General features: G+C 55.6%; 1 protein-coding gene across 1 annotated transcript in view; it reads left to right on the forward strand.

Moving 5' to 3' along the window:
- SORBS3 (sorbin and SH3 domain containing 3) overlaps window positions 284-25,273 on the forward strand; it is a 28,209-nt gene continuing 3,219 nt past the window's right edge. Inside the window, 24 exon segments of the mRNA XM_021073000.1 lie at window positions 284-420; window positions 5,451-5,590; window positions 5,593-5,606; window positions 5,875-5,992; window positions 7,838-8,031; window positions 9,140-9,203; window positions 12,591-12,629; window positions 13,330-13,389; window positions 13,392-13,422; window positions 15,312-15,402; window positions 15,654-15,740; window positions 15,831-15,884; window positions 16,729-16,815; window positions 17,315-17,361; window positions 17,779-17,912; window positions 18,096-18,148; window positions 18,289-18,335; window positions 18,506-18,620; window positions 21,526-21,651; window positions 23,956-24,010; window positions 24,013-24,120; window positions 24,123-24,182; window positions 24,185-24,261; window positions 24,899-25,002. Of these exon segments, the coding sequence (XP_020928659.1) occupies window positions 317-420; window positions 5,451-5,590; window positions 5,593-5,606; window positions 5,875-5,992; window positions 7,838-8,031; window positions 9,140-9,203; window positions 12,591-12,629; window positions 13,330-13,389; window positions 13,392-13,422; window positions 15,312-15,402; window positions 15,654-15,740; window positions 15,831-15,884; window positions 16,729-16,815; window positions 17,315-17,361; window positions 17,779-17,912; window positions 18,096-18,148; window positions 18,289-18,335; window positions 18,506-18,620; window positions 21,526-21,651; window positions 23,956-24,010; window positions 24,013-24,120; window positions 24,123-24,182; window positions 24,185-24,261; window positions 24,899-25,002 (2,009 nt within the window). The 5' untranslated portion in view covers window positions 284-316.

Genomic DNA, 25,273 nt, shown 5'->3' on the forward strand with positions numbered 1-25,273 from the left:
CTGAGAGAGGAGATCAACCCAGCAGGACATAAGCAGACAGGCAGAAGTCAAAGCAGCTCAGGAGGAAGGCTCAAGTCTCCAGCTGGGCCTTCCCTGCCCCCTCCTACAAAGCTGTTTACCGGATTCCCCATTCCCATAGAGATGAGGCTGCTAGCCAGTCCCCAGCTCCTTGCCCGTGGCTGCCACCTCCTCTTGTGAGAAACAGGAAGTTGGGACCTTTGTCGGCTCAGCTGCACCCTCTACATTAAATATTTATCTTGGAGTCCAGGTCAGAGCCCTAGAGAATAAGAGAAGCTCGCTGCTGGTGAGAGAGGGTATGGCCAGGATTCTTGGAGTTGGAAGAACATCGGCTTCACCATCTTTGGAGAACAAGGAAGAGCATGAAAGAGATGTGGTCCTTAATCAACAGGATGCTGACAGGTGGGAAAAAACAAACAAACAAAAAGTTGGTAACGAGGGAAACAGGCACACATTTTTCCCTGAGGGAGGGAAGAGGGTGATACATAAGGGATGGTGACCTCTGGAGGTTCCCAGGTTAGGGGTAGAATTGGAGCTGCAGCTGCCTGCCTAAGGCACAGCCACAGCAAGGCCAGATCTGAGCCACGTCTGTGACGTACACCACAGCTCACAGCAACTCAGGTCCTTAACCCACTGAGGGGGCTGCCAGGGATCAAACCCAAGTCTTCATGGATACTAGTCGTGTTCGTTAACCACCAAGCCAAGATGGGAACTCCCCATCTTCTGATGCTGTCCATGGGGAGGGGCTACGTGCACTCAGTGGTGCCACTTCTGCTAGTGCAGCCATTCTGTTCCACGCGGCACTGTGCAGACACTGGAAGCTAGGGGCATGCCTCTCTCTCAGCCTTCTCAACCTAAGCCTCTTCTTCTGCTGTTCCCATGTGAGATCGTTTCCACTTGGTTCACCTGAACGCCAATAGCACTTTTAACTGAAGTGGGAAAAGATGTAGCCGATAGTGTCAGTGATGGCAGGGAATTAAAAAAAAAAAAAATTGTTTTTTAATTATTTTTATTTTGTTTTTTAGGGCTGTACCCGCAGCATATGGACATTCCCAGGCTAGGGGTCCAATCGCAGCTGAAGCCACTGGCCTACGCCAGAGCCACAGCAACACGCAATCCAAGCTGCTTATGCGACCTACACCACAGCTCACAGCAACGCCAGATCCTTAACCCACTGAGCGAGGCCAGGGATCCAGCTCATGTCCTTATGGATGCTAGTCGGGTTTGCTAGCCACTGAACCACAACGGGAACTCCCAAGACTTTTAAATACAATTTAATCCTTCTCCTCTTTCTTCCTTCTCAACTTGTGAGTTGGAAGATGAGCTCGGAAAATACTCTGAAGTACATAGTGGCCTAGAGATACCAATCTTACACCCAGTAGATATGCAATAAATGTTTTCTATTTTCATAATTTATAATTGACCACTACCAAAAGAAATCACAAATTGCCCAAAAATTATTGGCTGTCTGCTTGGTTTGGGGCTTGGGGTCCCAGAGCCAAGCCAAGGACTAAGAAGTACCCCAGAATCTCTCTACTGGCCATAAACACTCCATAAGTGCCCTCACTATTACGAGTCCTATGTGGGCACAGAGCTTAGGCGAGAAGAGGGGATGGTCAGAGAGGTCGGGTTCCCATGGGCACGCGGGCTCTTGGGACCGGTGTCAGAGCAGGGGGAACAGCGGAAAAGCAGCAAGATCAAAACAATACGGTGTATGGGAACACCAAGACCCTGGTAACCCCATCCCCGCCAAAAGGACCCCGCCCTTATCCTCTTCAGGGGCGCGGCAGGCCCAGGGGGCCGCTCCCTTAGGCCGATTTCCTCCAGCGGCTGCCCTCCCGCGGAGGCTTGCACGTGTGTGAGCATCCGCCCGTTGCCTGTGCACGCGCACGTGTGTTGTTTGCACCCGCCTGGACGCGCGCTCACTCAAGAACAAACTCTCTCCCGAAGTGGGGAGGGAGGCGGCGGGGCCTTAACTCGGCCCGCTAGGCCGCTCTGCCAGTGCGGCGCCCTTATCTCGGCCACAGCCTGTCTGCATCCCGGTCCCGTCTCCGAGGCCGCCAGTCCGTATCAGTTGCTGGCTGGGCCCGGGTTCTTTAATCATTCCTGCCCTCTGTCCTGGCTCCGGCGTGCAGCGGCTCCCTTCCCACCCGCTGGAAATGTCGCTGGAAACTCTGAGTGGAGCTTGCCGGCCCCCGCCCGACGCCAGTCCTGCGGTGGGGGCCAGGGGAAGCAGCTGGGAAAGCGGAGCGGGCTCCCCGGGGACACTGGGCGGTCCCTCCCGGCGCCGCCTCGCGACCAGCCCGGCCCCGGCAAGGTCCTCGGTGTCCCCGCGCCCTGACGGGGGGCACTCGCACGCCCCCGGCCGGCGGGCCCGAGCCCCCGCCCTCCACTCCAGCCCGGCCCGCGGTGCGATCGCAGCGAGACACACTCCGCCGCCCGCCAGCCAGGGCGCCTCTCACGGTCCTTCCTCCCCGCGCGCGCCTAAGCCCCAGCTCCCGCCCCGTGGATCCCCCTCTTCCTTCTTGGGCGCGCAGCCTAACGGAGCCAGTCCTGACCCGGTCACGAGGGCGAACGGCACGACTCGGACTTCTCCCTGCCCGCCCTCCCCGAGGGTCCGCTGTGGCCGCGCCAGGCAGGAGCCGCGCAGAGATGCTCTTGCCCTCCCGGGCGTCCTCAGTCCCCGCCACCTGCTCGCCTGGGAAGGTAGGTGCCGGGAAGGAGAGGCTGCGGAGAGGAGGCGGGGTGGAGTGCGGGGCCGCTGTCGGGGAAGGGCCGGCGCCCAACACCAGGGGAAGGCAGGGAGCCCCTCCCCCTGGGGTCCTGTCCCAAACTCTGGGGAGGAAAGAGGTGAGATGCCCCCCTCAATCCAGTTAAGGTGAAAATCGAGAAAACCTATTCCTGCCCACATGGACTTGTAGCTGGAAAATACCCTGGAATGCGCCTACCCCAAGCCCCCAAGGTCAGGGCAGTACTTAGAAGGAAGTAGGAATCTGCCAACTATAGCAGGGTGACTTTGCCTTCTCTAGCCCATGGGAGCTGGCTGCGGGGGTGAAGGGCTGCCTGAATATTCTGCAGGGACCCCAGGAATTTCCTGGCACCCCCTATCTTCTGCTAGCTGGGAGACCCATTGCCCCCCCCCCACACACACACACCTCACCTCCATCCTCCCTATGAGGTGTTCTTACCGTCTCCTGGTACAGCAGTCAGAAGGAACACTCAGTCCACCCTTCCCCTCCCACCCCTGCATATCCTGGGGAGGCGGGGTGCATTGGGAAGGGTCAGGCTGGGCCACTCAGAATCAGCAGCCCCTGAAAAATCGGGTGGTGTGGGCAAGACCTCCTGCCTGCCCTTTCCTACTAGAGGGCAGTTCTCAGCACAGCAGGGTGAGCCCCAGGGAGAGGGGAGGAGGTGGGGTCAGCTGATGGCCTGCCCAAGCTGACCTTGCAGTTTGGCCTCCAGTGGTCAGCTGGCTTGGGAGGGGTTGCTGCTAGGAACCAGCCTGCCCTACCCTCTGGATGGCTCTCTCTCCCCTGCCTCAATTTCCCCTGCAAAGGAAGGGAGAGCAGCAGGAACTGGGGTGTGTCTGCATGTTTTGCTTTTGGTAGGAGTCCTAATTGGATCCAGCTGGTGAGCAGCCCCTCCTCCAGCCTCAGCCCTCCACTCCCCCCACAGCAGGGGTGGCGACAGAAAAGCTGGGTCCCCACTAGGTCTTTTTGAATGTTAGAAGGAATCTTCTCTCAGACCAGAGTCAGGGAGCTGCCCCCAGCTCAGTGCGTACGCTCCAGCCCCCCGTGGCTTGAGCAAAACCTGGGTACAGCAGTAATCAGAGATCCCATTGAGCCTTCATCCCCTCTGGTCTCTCCCATGCTGTTCGTATGACCCCCCCAGTGCACACCTCGCACCTGCTATTCAGCTGATACCTTTCTGTACTCACACCCCCCATGCTGCTTGCATGACCCCACCCCGTGGTACGCTCCCCTAAGTCACATCTGCAGCTCTGTGCTTACACTCTACTAGGCACACAGCACCTACAAGGCCCTTGAAGCCCTCCCGTGAGCCCCCAGCCCCACAGGCACACGCAAGCCTTAGCTGAACAAAAATGTCAGCATTGGTCCAGCACCAAAGTGTGGCAGATGTTGGCTCAGCTTCTGGCCCTGTCCAACCGGACAGGTGAGGCAGGATGGGCTGGGCAGCGCAGCTCTCTGGTAGAAGAGCCCTGTTGGACAGTCCCACTGCCTCCCGGATGCAGGGAGCCCTCTCCTCTGACCCTGCCCTCCCCTCTGACCCAGCTGGCCGGTCAGGCATAGTGCTCCCAGAAAGACCCTCGGTTCAAAAATCAGACTGGATGGAGGTGCTGTCCTGGCTCAGTGAACAAACCCAACCAGTATCCATGAGGATGCGGGTTCGATCCCTGGCCTTGTTCAATGGGTTAAGGATCTGTAAGGATTTGGTGTTGCCGTGAGCTGTGGTGTAGGTCACAGAATTGGCTTGGGTCTGGCGTGGCTGTGGCTGTGGTGTAGGCTGGCAGCTGTAGCTCCGATTTGACCCCTAGCCTAGGAACTTCCATATGCCATGGATGCAGCCCTTGGAAGAAAAACAAAACAAAACAAAACCAAAACCCAGCCTGGAGGTGTAGGAGAAAACGAGTGTGCACTGCGTGCGTGTGTGTGTGTGCACGGCCCTCAGCACTACCTCCCCAGAAGCATGTCTAACTTTGTACTCACCCACTGCTTGACTCTCCACCCCCAGCCCTTACTGGCACTCAGAGCCCTCTGAGGCTTCAGTCTGGGCAAAAAGTCCAAAGAAGGAAGCCGATCCTCCTTTGAGCTCAGGAGGGTCCCTGGGGCCTGGAAATGCCTTCACGCTCTCCCCTCTCTCAGGAACCTTGGCCCTGTGGGACAGTGGGCGGGCGGGCTTGCTGTTGCCCAGGGCCTCGCCCCCAGCCTGAGCCTGAGCCACCCCTTGTGCCCGCTGGCAAGCAGATGCTCACGTGGGGCTTGGGGAGGCAGAGGGAACTGAAACAAAGTCCCAGTGCCCAGGCCTCCTCTGCCAGCTGCCCCAGTTCCCTCTGCCTTCCCTCCTGGGGAGCGGGCCACACTGTGCAGTGAGAGCCCCAGAGGGGCTGGCCAGCAGGTCTGCTCCTGGCCAGCCTCGCCCCCACCCCTCCTCTCCTGGCCTCCCCTCCCCCACTCCCACACGGAGCTCCTGCCCTCGGCCTAACAAGCAGCCCATTGTGCCTCTGGGAGCCGGCACGGGCAGCCTGCAGGCGGGTGCCCACAGTGGCCTGTTTCCTGGGTCCCTGAGCTCCCACCCAGCTGGCCCAGCCCCCTCCCACAGCAGTCATCTCCTCCCCAACCCAAGGTCAAGCCCAGAGGGCACAGGCAGCTGAGACCCAGCCGGGCTTTTCCTTCCTCCTTCCTTCCCCACAGAGAGCACGCAGAGAAGCAGCTGGTCCACACCAAGTCCTCCAGCCTTGACCCGAGCATGCAGGCCCCACCCTGCAGCCTCCCAGCTGGGCTCAGCCTGGATGACTTCATCCCCAGCCACCTTCGGGCCCATGCACCGTCAACCCCCGGGGGACACGGGTAAGTGAGACATCGAGGGAGAGCTTACTGTGGACTGGTAGTTGAGGGGGGCCTCTTGGGACAGGTGCGGGACAGGAGAATTAAAGGAATTAAAGTGGGGTGGGGGATGGAAGATGGCTCTGGAGAGCCTCACTGGTTTCCCCAAAATGGGTCAGGCTGGCCCTCGAGCCCTCACCACAGGGTATGGCTCTGCGCTCGTAGCCATCCCTCTCTTCCTTCTGTGGAACCTCCTGGGCCTGAGCTGCCGCTCCTGGCCCCTCCCCAACAGGTGCCCGTGATCCGGAATGGTGGCTCCAACACCCTTAATTTCCAGTTCCATGACCCTGCGCCCAGGACCGTGTGCAATGGGTACTTCCCACCGAGGAGAGAGGCTCCCAGGCAGCCAGGTGGGTCTGCTCAGGAAAACCCTGATCCGGGAGCCCCATGGGGGGGTGAGGGGTGTCAGAGCTTCCTGGGCCCTGCGTTGCAGCACCTCCCTGGGGTGAGCTGGAGGGGCGGGAGGGGTTGAGGGCCTCTCGAGGTTCCAGGCCAGTGAGCTCAGCGAACTGCCCCTCGCTGTTAATGTGAACATGCTGGCCTGTGAGAGTGAAACTGCCCATGGAGAAAGCAGGCTGACACATCCCACCCCTCCTTCCCACCCACGCAGGGGAAGGAAGTGTGGGGTGACATCGGTTTAGGGTCCAGGGGACCTCCCGCAGGCCAGGGGATGGCTTGGACTGAGGTGGAGGACTGTGAGCCTATGTCAGCTGTATGGGGCCTGATCCCACGACAGTCCCTAAGGGCTGCTCTGGTCTGTATTCATCAACCCAGCAGAGGGTTGGAAAGGCAGCTCTGGGCACCTGCTGGCTCCTGGGCTCCTGAGTCAGCCCAGCCTGGGCCACAGGGTCTGCAAGATCCCGGGACCTCTGGGGTGCAGGCCCACCCTGAGGGCCCCTCTCCTGAGGAGGGTAGCAGCCTTCTTGTAGCATTCCCTTGAGGCAAGCACTGTGTCAAGCAGTTTATTCATTTAACAAAGTTAAACAAAAATTAACAAATAATTGCTCCTGCTGTGGTGGGTTAAGATCCGACATTGTTTCTATGGCAGCTCAGGTTCGATCCCCGGCCCCATACATTGGGTTAAGGATCTGGCATTACCACAGCTGTGGTGTGGGTTGCAGTTGTGGCTCAGATTTGATCCCTGGTCTGGGAACTTCCATACGCCACGGGTGTGGCCAAAAAACAAACCAAAACAAAAATAAAAGACTGTTAAGCATGTAGAACATTCTGGACACTGTAGACACTGGACAAGCTTTATCTCACATCATCCCTCAATAGCCTGGCAAGGTAAGGTGTGATTATCAACATCTTCCCAGTGAGGAACCTGAGTCTGAGATGTTCAGTCACAGAGGCTGAGCTGAGATTCCCATCTGGTCTATCCTGCCCTGAAGCCCTTATGCTGTTACACTTGGGGGCTGAAAGCTCTGGTGAATGAGTTTCTATCCCTTGCTCCTTCTTCTTCTTTTTTTTTTTTTAAGGGCCACACCCATGGCATATGGAAGTTCCCAGGCTAGAGGTCAAATGGGAACTACAGCTGCAGCCCTACACCACAGCTCACAGCAACACCAGATCCTTAACCCACTGAGTGAGGCCAGGGACCAAACCAAAGTCCTCATGGATACTAGTCGGGTTAGTTAACCCTGAGCCACAGTGGGAACTCCTGTCCCTTGCCTCTTGACTATGTGTCAGGCCCTGTCCTGAACATGGTCACACACCCTAGGTCTTTGCTATGACCGCTCTCACTGTACAGAAGTGGAAACTGAATCCCTGAGAGGTTGATTGCTACGCCCAAGGTCACACAGCCAGTAGGTCTGGATTCAGGTCTTCCCTCCCAGGACTGGGGTCTCTTCTGCCACCCCTGCTGCCTCCCCAGGCTGTCTCTCTCCAGCATTCTCTACAAGTGATGATTCCAGCTCTCATTCTGAAAACTCATAAGACATCCCTAGCAAAGCAGGGTGGGGTGGGATGGGCACATTTCTCAAAACAAAATCCATTTTCATTCATTTTAACTGAAAAATGAACAGAGGCCTGTAGTCCTGCTGGGGATGGGGACATTCATAGAACGTGTGTCATCAACTCAGACAAACAAGGAGATACTGAAACTTTTGAACCCACAGGGATCAGTGTTCCGAGGAACTAAGGGACAAGCAAGCCCAGGCGCCCTTTGCCCATACTCCCCTGCATGTACCTCACAGACCCTGCTTGGTATCAGACCTGGCCAGCCCCTGGGAGCCGGCCCTCTGGGAACCAGAAGACTCCTGCCTCCCAGCATCCCCAGAACTGGTCAGCCACGTGGACCAAGGACAGCAAACGTCGGGAGAAACGCTGGGTCAAGTATGAGGGCATCGGGCCTGTGGATGAGAGCGGCATGCCTATTGCACCCCGATCTGTGAGTCCAGGGCTGGGGCCCCTAATGGTTGGGACCCAGGGACCCACACTGAGCTCCACCTCACCACAAAAGCTGTACGCAAACCATGTCAGACTAAAGCCAGAGTTCAGCCAGGATGGGTTGGGGGGGGCTCAAGAGCCCCATAAAATTATGGCGTTTGAGTTGCACAAGTGGTTTTGGGGGGGATCCAGACTGCCCCCCAGGCTCTCAGTGGTAGAGAGCCACTACTGAAGGGCTGACTGTGGCAGTGGCCTCGGGGCCTGGCATGGGCCTTGTGAAATGGTTGCTGAGTAAGTGACTGGCTGAATGAGGGAGAGTCCTGGGTGAGGAGGCTTCATGGGGCGGCAGGTGTGGGAAGATCGGGGTCTCAGGCTCGGAGGGGCCCTGACCTTCCTCCACCCCCAGGCCTGTCCTGAACCAGCTACCTGCCTCTAGTTCTCCACTTCCTTCCCTGAAACTCAAGTTAGTCATCTACCCTTTGGTCTCCCCGGGGTTGTTTTGTGTCACAGGTGAGGCAGAAAATGTGAAATAGCATTCCCACCCCACCCGCCACCGATGCTGTTACATTTACTTTGCATTACAGAGAAGCACATGCTTTTGGAGAATCATCAGAAATATAGAAAAGCCAAGAGACAAAAATGGGAACCACCCCAAATCTCCCAGCTTAGGGGTCATCACTGGTGGAGATCCCTCAATAACTCTTGTCCAAACGTAATATGCCACATGAAGTTATTATTAGTAAAGAGATCATAACAGGAGTTCCTGTCGTGGCGCAGTGGAAACGAATCCAGTCAGAAACTACGAGGTTTTGGGTTCGATCCCTGGCCTTGATCAGTGGGTTGGGAACGGCATTGCCGTGAGTTGTGGGGTAGGTCGCAGACACGGCTCACATCCCGTGTTTCTGTATGTGGTATAGGCCGACAGCTGTAGCTCTGATTCGGCCCTAGCCTGGGAACCTCCATATGCTGTGGGTGCGGCCCTAAAAAGCAAAAAGCAAAAACAGCCCACATACTGAGCTTTCAAGGATGGCCAGGGAAGAGACAGCGAGGAGAGACATCTTCAGTTTGCTCTTGGGAGGGTGGCTTGACTTTGCCTTCTCTGTTCCCAGAGCGTCAACAGCCCCAGGGACTGGTACCGGAGAATGTTCCAGCAAATTCACCGGAAAATGCCAGGTGAGACACCCCTCCAAGGCCCCTCTCTGCCTGCCTGGGCTCAGGCCCCTGGCACTTGGGGAACAAATGAGGGGCAGAAAAGGGAACTTTTCTGCTGAGGAGGTCTCCCCACCCACCCCAGGCTCTGTGGTAAGTGGTTGCTATCCCAGGCCAAAGGGGTGGGCCTCCAGTCTCCTCCCTGTCCTCAGGGACAATGACCACTGTTCCCAGTGTCTTCTGAGGGCCTGAGAGGCCATGATCCACTCATCCATTCGGTCAGTCTCTTAGCCTTCTGTCGGGCACTTACTGTCGTGCTGAGCACTCTTCTAGGTGCTGAAGATAAAACAGGGACCAAAAAAGAATGTCCTTATCCTAGGGAGGCCTAAGACAGAGGGGCACAGACTCTCTGTTATACTCACAGATAAGTATTTAATGTGGCAGACAGAGGTAAGGGCCAGGAGGGAAAGGCCAGGGGAGTGCCCAGGCAGGGAGGCTGCCCCCTCAGGCAGGCCAGTCAGGAAAGGGCCCTGAGAAGTGGCATCTGAGCAGACAGCTAAGGGTGTGAAGGAGCTGGCTCTGCAGGGTGGCAGGAGGAGCCTTGCAGCACGGGGAGCACTAGCGCCGAGCAGGCCAGGCATGGTCAGAGAGGCTGGACCGCAGCAAGAGGGCCCGTGGTGGCAGAGACATCACAAAGGTGATGGGCTAGGGTCACCAAGGGCCTCTGGGGGCCATCATAAGGACTTTGGCTTTAACTCTGCAAGAGCTGGAGAGCCACGGGGATGCTCCTGAGCAGAAGAGTGAGTGCCCTGCTTTGACAGGTGCTGGCTGAAGAGGCTCACTCTGGCTGCCAGGTGGGGAAGAGATGGGGCTGGGTGGAGGCAGGGGACCGGCGGTCAGGAGGTCTGGCTTGAGTCCAGGCTGGAGATGACAGTGTCTTGGACCAGGGGCAGCAGGTCTGGCGGGATTCTGGAGGCAGAGTCATGGGAATTTGCTGATGAATTGGATGTGGCATGAAAAGGGCAAGTCAGGAGTTCTCGCTGTAGCACAACAGGATTGGTGGCATCTTGGGAGAGTTTAGATGCAGGTTCAGGTTTGATCCCCGGCCAGGCACAGTGGGTTAAGGATCTGGTGTTGCTGCAGCTGTGGCTTGGATCTGATACCTGGCCTGGGAACTCCATGTGCCATGGGGTGACCAAAAAAAAAAAGAAGAAGAAGAAGAGGGAGTTCCTGTCTTGGCTTAGTGGTTAACGAATCCCACTAGGAACCATAAGGTTGCAGGTTCGATCCCTGGCCTCGCTCAGTGGGTTAAGGTTACAGCATTGCCGTGAGCTGTGGTGTAGGTTGAAGACGCGGCTTGGATCTGGCATTGCTGTGGCTGTGGCATAGGCCGGTGACTACAGCTCTGATTGGACCCCCAGCCTGGGAACTTCCACATGCCACGGGTGCGGCCCTAGAAAAGACAGAAAGACAAAAAAAGAAGAAAAGAAAGCAAAGAGGCAAGTCGAGGGTGACTTTAAACCTGAGGGAGTCGACAGACTTGCTACTTCTAAATGCTTATACATGCAGGGAAGGCTGCGGGAGGTACAGGTCTAAGAGGCATTCAGTTTTACATCCGGTTCATCCAAGCAGCAGTTGATATACTGAAGTTCAGGGGCAAGGCCTGAGCAGCAGATGGAAATACTCACGTAAAGAAGTTTTGACTTAGGAGTTCCCGTCGTGGCGCAGTGGTTAACGATTCTGACTAGGAACCATGAGGTTGCGGATTCGATCCCTGGCCTTGCTCAGTGGTAAGGATCTGGCGTTGCCGTGGCTCTGGCATAGGCTGTTGGCTACAACTCTGATAGACCCCTAGCCTGGGAACCTCCATATGCTGTGGATTCGGCCCTAGAAAAGGCAAAAAGACAAAAAAAAAAAAAAAAAAAAAGTTTTGATTTAAATCTCCCCCTGGAGTTCCCGTTGTGGCTCAGAAGGTTACGGACCTGAGTGTATCCATCCCTGGCCTCGCTCAGTGGGTTAAGGATCCAGCATTGCTGTGTAGTAGATGTTGTGGTGTAGGTTGCAGATGCAGCTCAGATCTGGCTGTGGTGTAGGCTGGCAGCTGGAGCTCTGATTTGACCCCTAGCCTGGGAATCTCCATATGCCATGGGTGCAGCCTTAAAAATAAAAATAAAAATAAAAGAAAGCTTCCCCCACATAACTCTGGTATGTTGCTAAGGTTGTGAGCCCCTGGAATAAGAGTGTTTTTTTAAGGCTAGGACAAGACAAGATGACCTAGGAAGGTGGAGAAACAGAGGCCCAGGGGCTGAGCCTTGAAGCACTTGGTTCAAGAGATGAGCAGGGGAGTTCCTGTCATGGCACAGTGGAAATGAAACTGACTAGGAACCATGAGGTTATGGGTTCGATCCCTGGCCCGCTTAGTGGGTTAAGGATCCAGCTGTGCCATGAGCTGTGGTGTATGTCACAGACACGGCTCAGATCCGCGGGATTGTGCCTGTGGCTTAGGCCGGTAGCTGTAGCTCTGATTAGACCCCTAGCCTGGAAACTTCCATATGCTGTGGGTGCGGTCCTAAAAAAAAAAGGAAAAAAAAAAAGAGAGAGAGAGAGATGAGCAGGATTCAGCTATGCAGACGGGGAGGTGCAGCCTGAGAGGTAGCAGGAGCACCAGAGTGGCCTCCCTGAGGCTGAGTGGAACAGAATTTCAAAAGGAGGAAGTGATCCACTGTGACAGATGCTGCCAGTGGTCAAGTAGGACTGACATTTGATTTGGGGAAGTCACTGGGGTCCTTGATGAAGGCAGCTTAGGCTGAGAGCCTGGGTTGGAGTCAGTGAGGTCGTTATGGTCAGTGGTTTGCTGCAGAGGAGAGCAGAAAAATCCAGGAGCTGGATGAAGATGTGAGGTCCAGAGAGAGGTGTTTAGATTTCTTTTTAAGGTCAGCGCTGTTGTCCTGGGTCTGCGTGCCAAGGGGAGCAAGTCCGTAGCTTTTCCCCAGAAAGTCCCATCACCCTGGGGAGGAGGTCTCTGCAAAGGGGAAGGACAAGCATTTAGGGAAGGCTGCAGAAAGGGAGAGGGGCAGTAGAATTCCCCAGACTGACCTGGTGGGGCAGGTCTGCAGAGGGCAGGGAGAGGGTGTGTGTGGGAATGCAGGGAGGAAGGGGCAGGAGGGTTTGGGCCAGGCTGCTGCCCAGGCTGGCTCGCCCAGGCCCTCTGTCAGCCAGAAGCACTTTCAGGCCCTCTTGAGAACTGCCCTTCTAATTCCTTCCCTCCCTCAGGACATTCTTCAGGCTCTGACTCAGCCCCTCAGCCCCTGCTGTAGGCAGGAGGGGGGCAGGGAGCCACCCCGCAGCTTCACAGGGCACCCTGTGCTCGCCTACTCCCCAGCCCTGACCTGCTCTTTTCTGCTCCCACAGACCTGCAGCTGGACTGGACCTTTGAGGAAGCACCCAAAGGTGAGGAGGTGCAGGTGGCCCGCCCCAGCCTGGCACCTGCATTTGCCCTTCACTGCAGCAGTGCCTGGCTTTGGGGCTTCCTGGTTGGCTTAGTCCAACCTGAGAAGTTTGTATAACCCATCTCTGTGAGCTCCACATCTCCTGGTGGATGATAACTAAGAGCCTCAGCTTCACTGCCCAGTGAATGCTGAGCCCTGGCTGTGATTCCTCTGGGCCCCTCTTTCCTCCCTGTAAAATGGGAACAACACCCCAGGAGATGTCTTAAAGGTTTGGGGAGTTCCCATTCTGGCTGTTCCGGTTATAGACTCCACTAGTAACAGCGAGAATGCAGGTTCGATCCCTGGCCTTGCTCAGTAGCTTAAGAATCTGGCATTGCTGTGAGCTGTGGTGTAGGATGACCTGGATCCTGTGTTGCTATGGCTGTGGTGCAGATCGGGCAGCTGCAGCTCTGATTAGACCCCTAGTCTGGGAACCTCCATATGCCGTGGGTGTGGCCCTAAAAAGCAAAAAAAAAAAAAAAGGTTTGATAAATCGTATAAAGCTCTTGGCACCAAACCAGTATTTACTAGTCTGGAGTGTCGCCCCTGGGTGGATATGGGCACCAGAACTTCGATGGTTACCCAGATGCTCTCAACCCCAGATCTCACTTCCTTCCTTGCCCCCACCCCCACCACCCCTGCTTGTTTTCTCCCACTTTCAGTGGCTTCTTCCAGTGCCACCTCGGCAGATTCAAAGCATCCAGGGCCCCAGCAAAGACCTGCGGCAGGCCAGGCCAGTCGTCGACTCTGAGCGGGTGAGCCATCCTGGGGAAGGGTCTCAGGGCCGCAGAGGTGGGGTGCTGGCTTCCTTGAGGGGACTGGCACCCCCTGGTGGCCACAGCTGGCACAGCCTCGGAGCAGGCCCGCTAGCTCCGGGATGGCTTTGCCCCTTCTCCCCAGTGCTCCAGATACTCCCCTCCCTACCAAAGGGGAATGGCAGGCCGGGGTGGACTTTGCGCCAGTCCTGGTCAGGAATGCCTTTGATGCCTCTGTGGTTGGCAGCTGGAAGATATCACCTCCGGATCCACATACCAGATGGGGTAGGGAGCGGGGCGGTGCTCAGCTAGGCATGGCCACCTTTGGCCATCCATTCTGAAGCCAGAGAGGAAACAAGGGGTGTAGAGGACCCCAAGCTTCCTCTCAGATGTCGCTGAGAGAGGCACACTCCTGAGAGGTCAAGGATGCAGTTCCTTTTCTAGGTGCAAAGCACATAGGCCCAGCCCCTGCTGCCAGGACCCTGTAGGGGCTCAGTCCAACCTTAGGAATCAGGAGCATCTCTGTCACAGACAATCAGTGAGCTTCTGATTCCTCTATGGGGAGGGGGCATGGCCTTAACTAGGCTGTGGCTCCTGGAATCCTCAAGAAGGTAGGCACTAGGAGCTCAAGATTTGGACCCAGAGTTCTGGATTCAAGCCAGTGTGCTGCCACTAGCCATGTGACCTTGTGCAACGGAACCAACCTAAGCCTCACTGGCCCCGTCTGTTAGGGGGGATCAGAGGCTGGTTGTGAAGATCAAAGTACATTGCAAGTCTCCTCAAACTTATTAATATACAAGCTGAATTATGACTTGAACTCCCTAAATTAAGAGCAGCTTATTCGATTCTCGTTATCACTGTTATTGCTAATGTTATCTTTAAAATGGAGAATAGAGGAGTTCCGGCATGGCTCATTGAAAACAAATCTGACTAGGAACCATGAGGCTGTGGGTTTGATCCCTGGTCTCGCTCAGTGGTTAAGGATCTGGCATTGCCATGAGCTGTGGTGTAGGTTGCAGGTGCGGCTCAGATCTGGCGTTGCTGCAGCAGCTATAGCTCTGATTGAACCCCTAGCCTGGGAATCTCCATATGCTGCTAATGCGGCCCTAAAAAGCAAATAATAATAATAAATAAAATAAAATAGAGAATAGAGTCCATAGTTATAGCCTACAGATCCTGACCCACCCGTCAGACATTCCACCATTTGATAAGCTTGGTACAGTGGCTCCACTTGATAAATATTCAAACTCAGCAGAGGCTGGGACGTTTCAGCCAGCAAAGAGGGGAGCCCTGGAGGGGATCTAAGGCAAATGTGACAGATGACATCACCCACCAGCACCTCAGGGAACTGGGGCCCTCGGAGCAGAAGTAACTTGCCCAGAGCTCCCAGGTCAAGCCGGCAGGCTCTTTCCTTGCACTAGGTTTTCTCGGGACTAAGATATAATCCCACACCCTTGGGCATGGGTGCAAGGTCACTTGGGCATGGTGCCCATCTGCATTGAAGCTGCACAAACATACACTTGCAGTCACAGGGCAGGCAGAACACAAGTGCGGGCAGCAGGAAAGGAACGGGCCACTCCTGGAGCAGACACGTGTGTCAGCCGTTCTCCTGGGTGTCTCATACATGTTCCCTCACCATACCCTTTAGAAGGTGGGGATCATTCTCTCACAGTATAGGTGCTGAATCAAAGGCTCAACCACAAGGTGACAAAGCTAAATGGTGGGGCTAGGATCTGAACTTGGAGATTATAATGTTTTACTGCTCAACACTGCTTCCACAGCCCTTAGCAGGGAGGGAGGGGGTGCAGCTCCCTCCCCAGGGCTGTGTGCTCACAGATGCCTCAGGTCCCCTAAAAGGAAACTGAAAAGATGTCCTTCCCTTTCTTTAGAAGAAGCTGGGATGTCTCTGAAGAGTTTCTTAGAAGCACCTTCAACTGTAATTCTGGAGCACCCTCCTCCCTGCACCCGACCCCAAATCAGGTAGCCCCCCCAGCACCCACCCAGCATCCTCCCCATGCCGCCCCCGGCACTGGGCTCTTTGGCCAGGCCTGCTGCTGCAATAGACCGGATTTTTGTCAGCCTGGACCTGTGCAGCGAGGAGGGCCTAGAACCCTTAGGAGGGCACTTAGAGGCACAGGGGTGGGACAGTGGCCTTTTGAAAGTCTGCTTTTTGTGCCTAGCCAGTGTCCCAGTTGCCCTACTCAAGCTGCTCTCTACCCACCTCCATGCAGGTGCCTAGACGCCGAGAGAAAGTGGACAATGTCTGGACAGAAGAATCTTGGAACCAGTTTCTACAAGAACTAGAGACTGGTCAGAAGGTGAGTGTGGGCCTAGTCCTCAGACACCCCTCAGCTAGTGCATTTTGGGGGAGCGAATCTATACCCTCCGACTCACTCTTTCCACTTTAGCCCAAGAAACCGCTGGTGGATGAGCCTGTTGAGAAGACCTCCCAGCCCATTGAGGTAGGTGCTGCAGGGTAGGTGTATGGGGGGAGACAGCGTGTTGGGTGACCAATGAAGAAGATTCGGGGTGGTGCTGGCCCCAGAGACCATGGGCAAAGGCCACAGACCCAGAGCTCTGACCCTCTCCCGTCCTATACAGCTTATTTCTGTATCCCCAGCACCCAGGACAGTGCCTGGCATATAGGAGGCACTGAGTAAGCGTGTGTTCATCAAAGCAAGAGCTGAGAAGCGAGTGGTCAGCGTGGACTGGAATTGTCAGGAAATATTCTTGGAGGTGCAGCCTGGAGGCCAGGCACAGAGAGGGTGCTCAGGATGGGGGAGACACAGGCAAAGGAGAGAGAAAGAATGTGGGGTGTGTGTGTGTGTGTGTGTGTATAAAACACTCAGCTGGCTGGAGGGGCAGAGGGAGGGAAGCAGGTTGGATACAGTGAAGCCAGGCTGTGGAAGCCCATAGAGGACTTGATGGGAGAGGAAGTAGGGAGCCAGGGAGGCTCTTGAACAGAGAAGTAACAAAAAATGGTGCCAAGGCACTATCAGGAAGTGCTAGAGGATTAGCATAGGAGTAGTGTAGGGGACAGGTGGGGTGAGCTGGGTCAGCAGGAAGGGCCGGTGAGAGGCTGTGGCAGGGTCCTCCTGACACCCTGAGACACACCTCCTGGCAGGCCCAGAGGGAGGCAGCCTGGCCTGGCCCTGCGCCCTGAGTCTGCCCTTTACCCGAGCACCCTGCGCTTTGTCCTGCTGTCCACTGGGCTTCTCATGTCTGACCTTTGACCAGCGCCCCCCGCGGCGCTCTGCCTCCCCTTCACCCCACCGCTGCCCGAGTCTCTCCCTAACCCGCCCTCAGGTCCTGCTGGAGAGGGAGCTGGCCAAGCTGAGCGCAGAGCTGGACAAGGACCTGCGGGCAATTGAGACCCGGCAGCCGTCCCCCAAGGTACTGGCCTCCCAGTCCCCTCCACGGGCCGCCGGCGTGGGTGGGAGGGGCAGGCGGGTGAGAGCCTCCAGCCACACTCAGCGACCTTGGGTAGACTTCATCTCAGTCTGCTCTCTCCTCCCTAAAATGCAGGGCGTTCACTGTTCCTAGTGACCCCTAGAACCCTCCCCAGGCCAAGTCCACGTCAGCCTGCCCTCCGGGAGGGAGCTGGAGGGGCCCTCCCACCCCGCTCCAGGGAGTTCAGCCCGCAAGAACCCCAACTCCTACCAGGAGCCCATTTCCCGGCCTCCCCTCCCCCTTCCGCACCCGCGGTTCCTCCCCCTGCTCCTCGCTCCTCCCGCGCAGGCGACTCTAGGACCCCGCGTCCCTCCCGCCCCTTCCCTCCCCTCCCTCTCCCCCTCGCGCTCCCTTCCGAGCCGCAAACTTTTCCGGAGGCGGCGGCCTCGGCGGCAGCGGGGACCGGCGTCCCGGGCCCTGACCGCGCCCGTCTCCCGCACAGAGCTCGCAGGCGCCCCGACGGTCCCGGGAGCCGCGGCCTCCAGCGTGGTGAGTGGCGGCAGAGCGGGCCGGGGCGGGAGGGGCGTCGGCGGGGACGTGGCGCGGGGTGGCGGCCGCGGAGCGAGGAGGGGGCGACGGCGGGAGGAGGGGCCCTGAGCACGGAAAGTGGTCGGCGGATCGCCCCTCGCCACCAGCGGGGCCGTCCCTGTCTTGCGGAGGGAAGCCTCCCCCCAGCTCGGGACTTGGGTCGCGAGGGGATCTCGCGCTCTCCCGCCTCCCCGGCGTGGGGCCGCACCCTTTCCCGGCCTTGACCGCTGGGGAAGTAGGACATCCTGCTGAGATCCCGGGACCTGGGAGAGGCCTTGGGAGGAGGCAGCAGGAGATGGGGGGAGACATTTGGGCGGTCGGGGGCCCGGTAGGGTGTGAGGCTCCAGGCAGGTGGCTCACTTGCTGTGTCCTGCGCAGCCCGGCCTCCACCTGGAGCGCCAGCTCCCCGAATGCACTTTACCAGGGTTCCTCCCTGAGCCCCCACAGGATGGCGGATGGAGGAAGCCCCTTCCTAGGTTGTAGAGACTTTGTCTACCCTTCCTCAACCCGAGGTAAGGACCAGATCCTGCTCTTTTTCTCACCCTGACGCCCACCACCACCACCAGATACACGGGTGCCCCGGCGGCAACCCCATGCCACCGGTTGCTGTCCTCGGCGGGAGGGGGCGCTTTACCCCATCCTAACCCTGCCCCCCAGACATGGCCTTCCCAGGCTGAGGCAGTGCTTCTCCATAGACCCTAGTGCCTCGGAACGAGGGGCCAGCCCAGCCAGGAAGGAAGAGAAGAAGGTAAGGGGTGGGGGGTGGGAGCATCAGGGCCAGGGCGCAAGGAGGGCTGGGGTGGGTCCCAGCTATCCCCCGTGACCCCTTCCAGAGCTGCAACCTGCATGACTGAGGTAACCCCTCCTCTGCCCTCTCCCCCTGCCCAGAGGAAGGCCGCCAGGCTCAAGTTTGACTTCCAGGCACAGTCCCCTAAGTAAGTGCCCTTCTCTCAGCTCTCCTTCCTTCTGGGGCAGCCTCTGGGAGGACAGGGCTGCAGTGGGCCTCCCCAGAGGTGCGGGGACTCTGAGGGTGCTGGACAGGGGCTGAAGGGAAGGGGCACCGGGAGGACCTCAGCTTGCTGAATGTCCTTGTGTTGGCCTTCAGGGAGCTGACTCTGAAGAAGGGTGACATTGTCTACATCCACAAAGAGGTGGACAAGAACTGGCTGGAGGGGGAGCACCATGGCGGGCTGGGCATCTTCCCTGCTAATTACGTGGAGGTGAGCCCGGTAGCAAGCAGGGGCCTGGCTGGGAGGGTGGGTGGGTTTGCAGAGACTTACAGACTGCATAGCCTCTCACCAACCAGGGCCCCTCTCTGGAGTTGGCTGCTCCCTCACATCTGGCAAGTTTCCTAAGATGTAAAACTGTGAGCTTGGGGCAGGGGCCAAGTCTCAGCCTCATTCATGCCCTCAGGAAATGTTTGTTAAATGAGGGCTAAAGGTGGAGCCCAGCCCATAGGGAAGAACCAAACAACTCTATTCCTGTACAAAGGCCCTGTCAGCATCCCCGACTTTCACCACTCAGAATCCATCTCTCGGATTCCCTTCATGGCACAGTGAGTAAAGAATCCAACTAGGAACCATGAGGTTGCGGGTTCAATCCCTGGCCTCGCTCAGTGGGTTAAGGATCCGGTGTTGCCGTGAGCTGTGGTGTAGGTTGCAGATGCAGCTTGGATCCTGCGTTGCTGTGGCTCTGGAATAGGCTGGCGGCAACAGCTCCCATTAGACCCCTAACCTGGGAACCTCCACATGCCTCTGGTGCAGCCCTAGAAAAGTCAAAAAGACAAAAAAAAAAAAAAAAAAAAAAGAATCCATCTCTCTCAAGCTGTCTTTGGGAAAAGCCCTCATTGCATCTGGCAGAAGTGTGCGAGTGTTCACAAGTCACATACCTGCCTCTTCTCCTTCCTGTGTCTTACCTCTCTTGTTCCCCTCATTTAACCTGGGAAAGTAATGGATTAACCCCATTCTACAGATGCACTTGCTGAGGTTCAGAGACAAGTTGTTAAATACAAGGTGTAAACTTTGAATCCAGAGACAGGTTCTAGATTTGATCGATACAGAACTATTGGTTCTTTTTGGTATTTGCATCTATTAAGGAATTTCAGATTAATGTGCGGGCATAAAGTTGTTCATAAAATTTCCTTATTAATTTTATTGATCTTTTCAAAGAACCAAATTTTGATTTCATGGCTTTTTCCCCCCTCTATTTTTGCTTTTTTCTTTTTAAGTTTCTTTTTTTTGTTTGTTTTTTGGCCGCACCCATGGCATGTGGAAATTCCTGGGCCAGGGATCAAACCCATAGCACAGCAGTGACCCAAAGCACTGCAGTGACAATGCAAGGTCCTTAACCCACTGTGCCACCAGAGAACTCCTTTTTTTTTTTTTTTTTTTTTCTTTTTGCTCTTCTTGGGCCGCTCTGGCGGTGTATGGAGATTCCCAGGCCAGGGGTTGAATCGGAGCCACAACAGCGAGGGATCCGAGCCGCATCTGCATCCTACACCACAGCTCAGAGCAATGTCGGATCCTTAACCCACTGAGCAAGGCCAGGCATTGAACCTGCAACCCCATGGTTCCTAGTCAGATTCATTAACCACTGAGCCACGACGGGAACTCCGAGAACTCCTATTTTTGTTTTTAGTTTCATTCATTTCTGCCTCTTCATTATTTCCTTCCTTCAGCTTGCGTTATGTTCTTCTTGTAGTTTCTTAGATTATTGATTTGGAACCTTTTTCCCCATGTAATTTAATGCAATAAATTTCTGTTTAAGCACTACTTTAACTGTATCCCACAGATATATAAATATATATATTTATGGCTACACCTGGGCATATGGAAGTTTCCTGGCCAGGAACTTGAACCTGTGCCTCTGCAGCAACCTGAGCTCCTACAGTTGGATCCTTTTTTTTTCTTTAAATTTTAATTTTATTTATTTTTTTCTTTTTTGGCCACCCCATAGCATATGGAGTTCCTGGGTCAGGAATCATATTTGAGCCACAGTTGCGGTGCTGCAGCTGTGCCAACATGGGATCTCTTAACCTATTCTGCTGGGCCAGGGAATCAAACCTGTATCCTGGTGCTGCAGAGATGCCACCAATCCTGTTGCACCATGGCAGGAACTCTAACAGTCAGATTCATAATCCACTGCACCATAGCAAGAACTCTCACAGATTTTGATATTTTGGGGGCTTTTTCCATTCAAGTTGAACTAGTCTCACTTCCTTTGTGACTTTCTCTTTGACCCACGGCTCGAGTTGTTTAATTCAGGCTCTTCATCTCATAGGCATCAATAGGCCTCTTCTACCGTCAGAACGTTGTCCCTGATCCTGAAGTTCCACAGAGTATATACAGTATTTCATGTCATCAGTCATTTACACCTTAGTATGAAATAGTTTATTAGCAACTTGATTTTTCTGAGTAGGGTGAAATGAAGAGAGCATTGGTACTCTGGGCACCTGGTGTGGTAGAAGAGGAGAAAGAAGGTTGCTTGGTTCTCAGCAGTAGTGGAATGGTAGATCCTCACTTTTAGAACAGGTCACCAGGAGTTCTCCTCTGCTTGGAACTCCCTTTTTCTTTCTGTGCTCCAATTTAAACTCTCTCGGAGTTCCCTTTGTGGCTCAACAGAAACACATCTGACTAGGATCCATGAGGATGCAGATCCCATGCCTCAACTTGCTCAGTGGGTTAAGGATCTGGCGTTTCCGTGAGCTGTGGCGTAGGTCACAGATGCAGCTCGGATCCCGCATTGCTGTGGCTATGGTGTAGGCCAGCAGCTGCAGCTCTGATTCAACGCCTAGCCTGGGAACCTCCATGTGCTGTGGGCGTGGCCCTAAAAAAAAAAAAAAAGACAATTTAAACTTCTCATCTCTGCACTGCCATTGTCCACTCTAGTGATGCCCACTCCATATACCTCTGGTGGAAGTTCTTCCTCCTGGAAGCGTTCTGGGACTAACCATCCCCTTGGCTGTGCACATCTGGCTACCCCCAGGCTTTGTCCGTCTCCTCTCTGGCCTGGGGACAGATCATGCCCATACTACCCTCTCTTTGTGACCTCTACCCTCCCAGGAGCTCCATGTCTGTGCCAGCTGATGCCCAGGCTGAATCTTTCTCCTGACCTCTCTTCCTGCAGGTGCTGCCTGCAGATGAGATCCCCAAGCCCATCAAGCCTCCAACCTACCAGGTGCTGGAGTATGGAGAAGCTGTGGCCCAGTACAACTTCAAGGGGGATCTGGAGGTTGAACTTTCCTTCCGAAAGGTGCGGCCAGGCCAGGCGGGAAGTGAGGGGCAGGGTGGGAGGAGGGGGCAGATGTAGACATAGGTAAATATATGGAGTAAAAAATTTGCATAAAGAATCAAGTGTCCCCATATTCACCTAGTATTTCATATTTTTCCAGTCTCTATGGATATATTTTCCCTTAATTTAGCCCCCCTGTTTTTTTGGTCTCTTTAGGGCTGCATCCACAGCATATGGAGGTTCCCAGGCTAGGGGTCCAATCGCAGCTGTAGCCGCCTGCCTACGCCAGAGCCACAGCAACGCAGGGTCTGAGCCGCCTTTGCAACCTACACCACAGCTCATGGCAACGCCGGATCCTTACCCACTGAGTGAGACCAGGGATCGAACTGCATCTTTGTGGATACTTGTTGGGTTCATTTCCACTGAGCCATGACGGGAATGCCTAGCCCATTTTTTAAAAGTTCAAGAAACTTCCCTTTGCAACGCAGTTGTGGCACAGGCCAGGCTGCAAGTGTAGCGCAGGTTTGATTCCTGGCCCAGGAACTTCCACATGCCATGGGTGTGGCCAAATAAATAAAGTTCAAAACTTCCAGAGTGGTTGCGCTATTTTCAAATTGTAGGTTGGGGAGTTCCCGTCATCGCTCAGTGGTTAACAAACCTGACTAGTAACCATGAGGTTGCATGTTCGATCCCTGGCCTTGCTCAGTGGGTTAGGATCCAGTGTTGCTGTGAGCTGAGGTGTGGGTCACAGACGTGGCTCAGATTCCGTGTGGCTGTGGCTGTGGTGTGGCTGCGGCTACAGCTCCGATTAGACCCCGAACCTGGGAACCTCCACATGCCGCAGGTGTAGTCCTAAAAGGGAAAAAAGACAAACAACAACAACAGTAACAACAAATTGTAGGTTGGTGTTGTAGGTTGGTAGGCTTGAGGATCGTAATCAGCATTTTTAAACAAATAGAATGGAGATCTTAGAATGCTTTGCACATAGAAAGGGTATTTTATGAAACTTTTAGGCAGTTTATGGAGTTCCCATTGTGGCCCAGCAGGTTAAGAACCCGACATAGTCTCTGTGAGGATGCGAGTTGGATCCCTGGCCTCACTCATGGTTTAAGGATCTGGCGTTGCCACAAGCTGCAGCACAGATCGCAGATGTGGCTTAGATCCGACGTTGCTGGGGCTGTGGTGTAGGCCTGCATCTACAACTCTGATTCAGCCCCTAGCGTGGGAACTTCCATATGCCACAGGTGCAGCCGGTAAAAAAGGAAAGAAAACTTTTAGGCAGCTTTGTGTATATGTGTGTGTGTCCTGGATTATCATTGTTTTTGTTTGTTTAATTGTGTGGGGTTTTTTTGGTTTTGGTTTTTTGTTTTTTGTGGGTTTTTTTTTTTGTCTTTTGCCATTTCTTGGGCCGCTCCTGCAGCATATGGAGGTTCCCAGGCTAGGGGTCGAATTGGAGCTGTAGCTGCCAGCCTACACCAGAGCCACAGTAACGCAGGATCCAAGCCGCGTCTGCAGTCTACACCACAGCTCACGGCAACGCCGGATCTTTTAACCCACTGATCAAGGCCAGGGATCGTACCCGCGATCTCATGGTTCCTAGTCAGATTCGCTAACTGCTGAGCCAAGACGAGAACTCCTGGTTTTGTTTTTTGGCTGCAGCGTGCAGTAGCTCGATGTGGGATCATTTAGTTGCCAGACCAGGGACTGAACTCAGGCTGCAGGGGTGAAAGCACCGAGTCCTAACCACTAGACCATCAGTCCTAATCACTAGACCCTGTACTGGATTGCTGTTAAAACATACATATTTTTTACTACAGATCATGGTCCAGGAAGCTTGAAAAATGTTGTCCTAGAAAGCAGGGAACTGACCTCCCTTGGTTGATTTGGGGGACAGAAGCCGTGAATGACCCTAATAAATGGTTTCCCAGAAGAGCTGGCCCAGGGAGAAGGGGGATAGAGGTGGTTGGATTTGGCAGGGGTGTGGAGAGGGGGGAGACCAGCCTTCCCAGGGCATCCGTCAGCATGCAGCCTTGAGGACATGCCAGCTGCTCTCAGGGAATTTATTTTTTGATGCAGTGGTGATAGGATCCCCCAGGGCAGAGGCAGGGAAGGGCCAGTCATGGCACTGGTGGCTGGTGCCCGCCTAGAGCTTCTTACCAGCCTGTTGTTGAGCTGTGTGACCTCTGCATAGCCTGCTGACCCTCTCCCAGCCCGATCCCTCTAAGCAGGATGTTAGGTTTAAAGGAGACCCCCCCCCAGGTCGGCACCCTCTGTTGTGTCGTGCCCAGAGAGCTCTGCAGACACTAACTCCCTCTCTGCCACCAGGGGGAGCGCATCTGCCTGATCCGCAAGGTGAATGAGCACTGGTACGAGGGCCGTATCTCGGCACCGGACGCCAGGGCATCTTCCCTGCCAGCTACGTGCAGGTGAGCCGGGAGCCCCGGCTCCGGCTCTGCGAAGATGGCCCCCAGCTGCCTGCGTCCCCCCGCCTGATGCCACCCGCCTGGCCCATCACCACAGCTCCCCGTTAACGCCGCACAGCCCAGCTGACCCCACGACTGGGGTGGCCGGACCTCCCCCCGCCGCACTGGCTTCTCCTTCCCTGCCCAGGAGCCCAGACCCCAGACTCAGGTACGATGTCCTGCCTCAGACAACAGAGCTGAGCCTTGCTGCCAACACTGTATCCTCCATTCCTAAGACTCTGAGCTTCAGAGTCCCTCCCAGACTGCCAAGGACAGTTTAGTGGGATGACTGAGCAGAACCTTGTGCTGCAGCCCAGGCAGGCGGGGCTCTCTGGGGGGGACCCCAAAGCCAGTCCAGGCCTCCCGACTTTCCAGAATCCACTCTTGGGATTTACCTGCATCTGCCTCTAGGACAGTGTGTGCCCAGAGTTAGGGGTCTGCCACGTACCTGCTGTAGGACCTTGGGCCAATGAATTACCCTCTCTGAATTTGGGTTCCCTCCCCTGTAGAGGGGGGTTAGGCATTCCCGCTGCAGAGGGCAGTTGGCAGATGGTAGCTGGAGGGTCAATGATAGTCAGTGGTCGTCATGGTGACACAGCCCCAGGAGAGCGCGTCCACCCCTGCGTGCCTCCATTCACTCAGCAAACAGTTATGGGCAGACCCGGCCAGCGCGCAGGACTCCTCTTGCCGTGGGGTGGTAAGCTAGGACGAGGCAGCCTGGGAGGCTGCTCCCAGTGAAGTGGGTGGGCCCGTTCCCTCCTCCTCCCTCATGCTTGCCTGTCTGCCTTCCCTCCTGTGGACCGCAGAGTCTCAGCACCCCTGGGTCAGCTCTGTCCCATCCCGGAGTCTCCAGCCGTCCCCTGGACCAGGGGACCTCTTCCCTCAACACCACTCAGATACACTGGACCCCGTGAGTACCCTCTGGGGTGCTTGATCAGGGGTGGGGGGCTTCCTGGAAGGCAGTGCTGAGCACATGGACCCCACCCACCCACCCTTCCCCACAGGGTGGATTTGGTAAATTTCTACCAAGGAGTGCTTGTCCTTTTAGGGCTAATGGGTGATTTTGGGAGGGACGCTTGTCTGCAGTGTTCCTGACCTGTCCCTGCCAGCCCTGAGCCTTAAAGCAATTTTCTCACACTGGGCCCCTCGGCCTCTGTCTCCTCACTGGGTTTCCAGCCCTG

This window comes from Sus scrofa, chromosome 14 (assembly GCF_000003025.6).
Source record: "Sus scrofa isolate TJ Tabasco breed Duroc chromosome 14, Sscrofa11.1, whole genome shotgun sequence".
Classification (NCBI taxonomy): Eukaryota; Metazoa; Chordata; class Mammalia; order Artiodactyla; family Suidae; genus Sus; species Sus scrofa.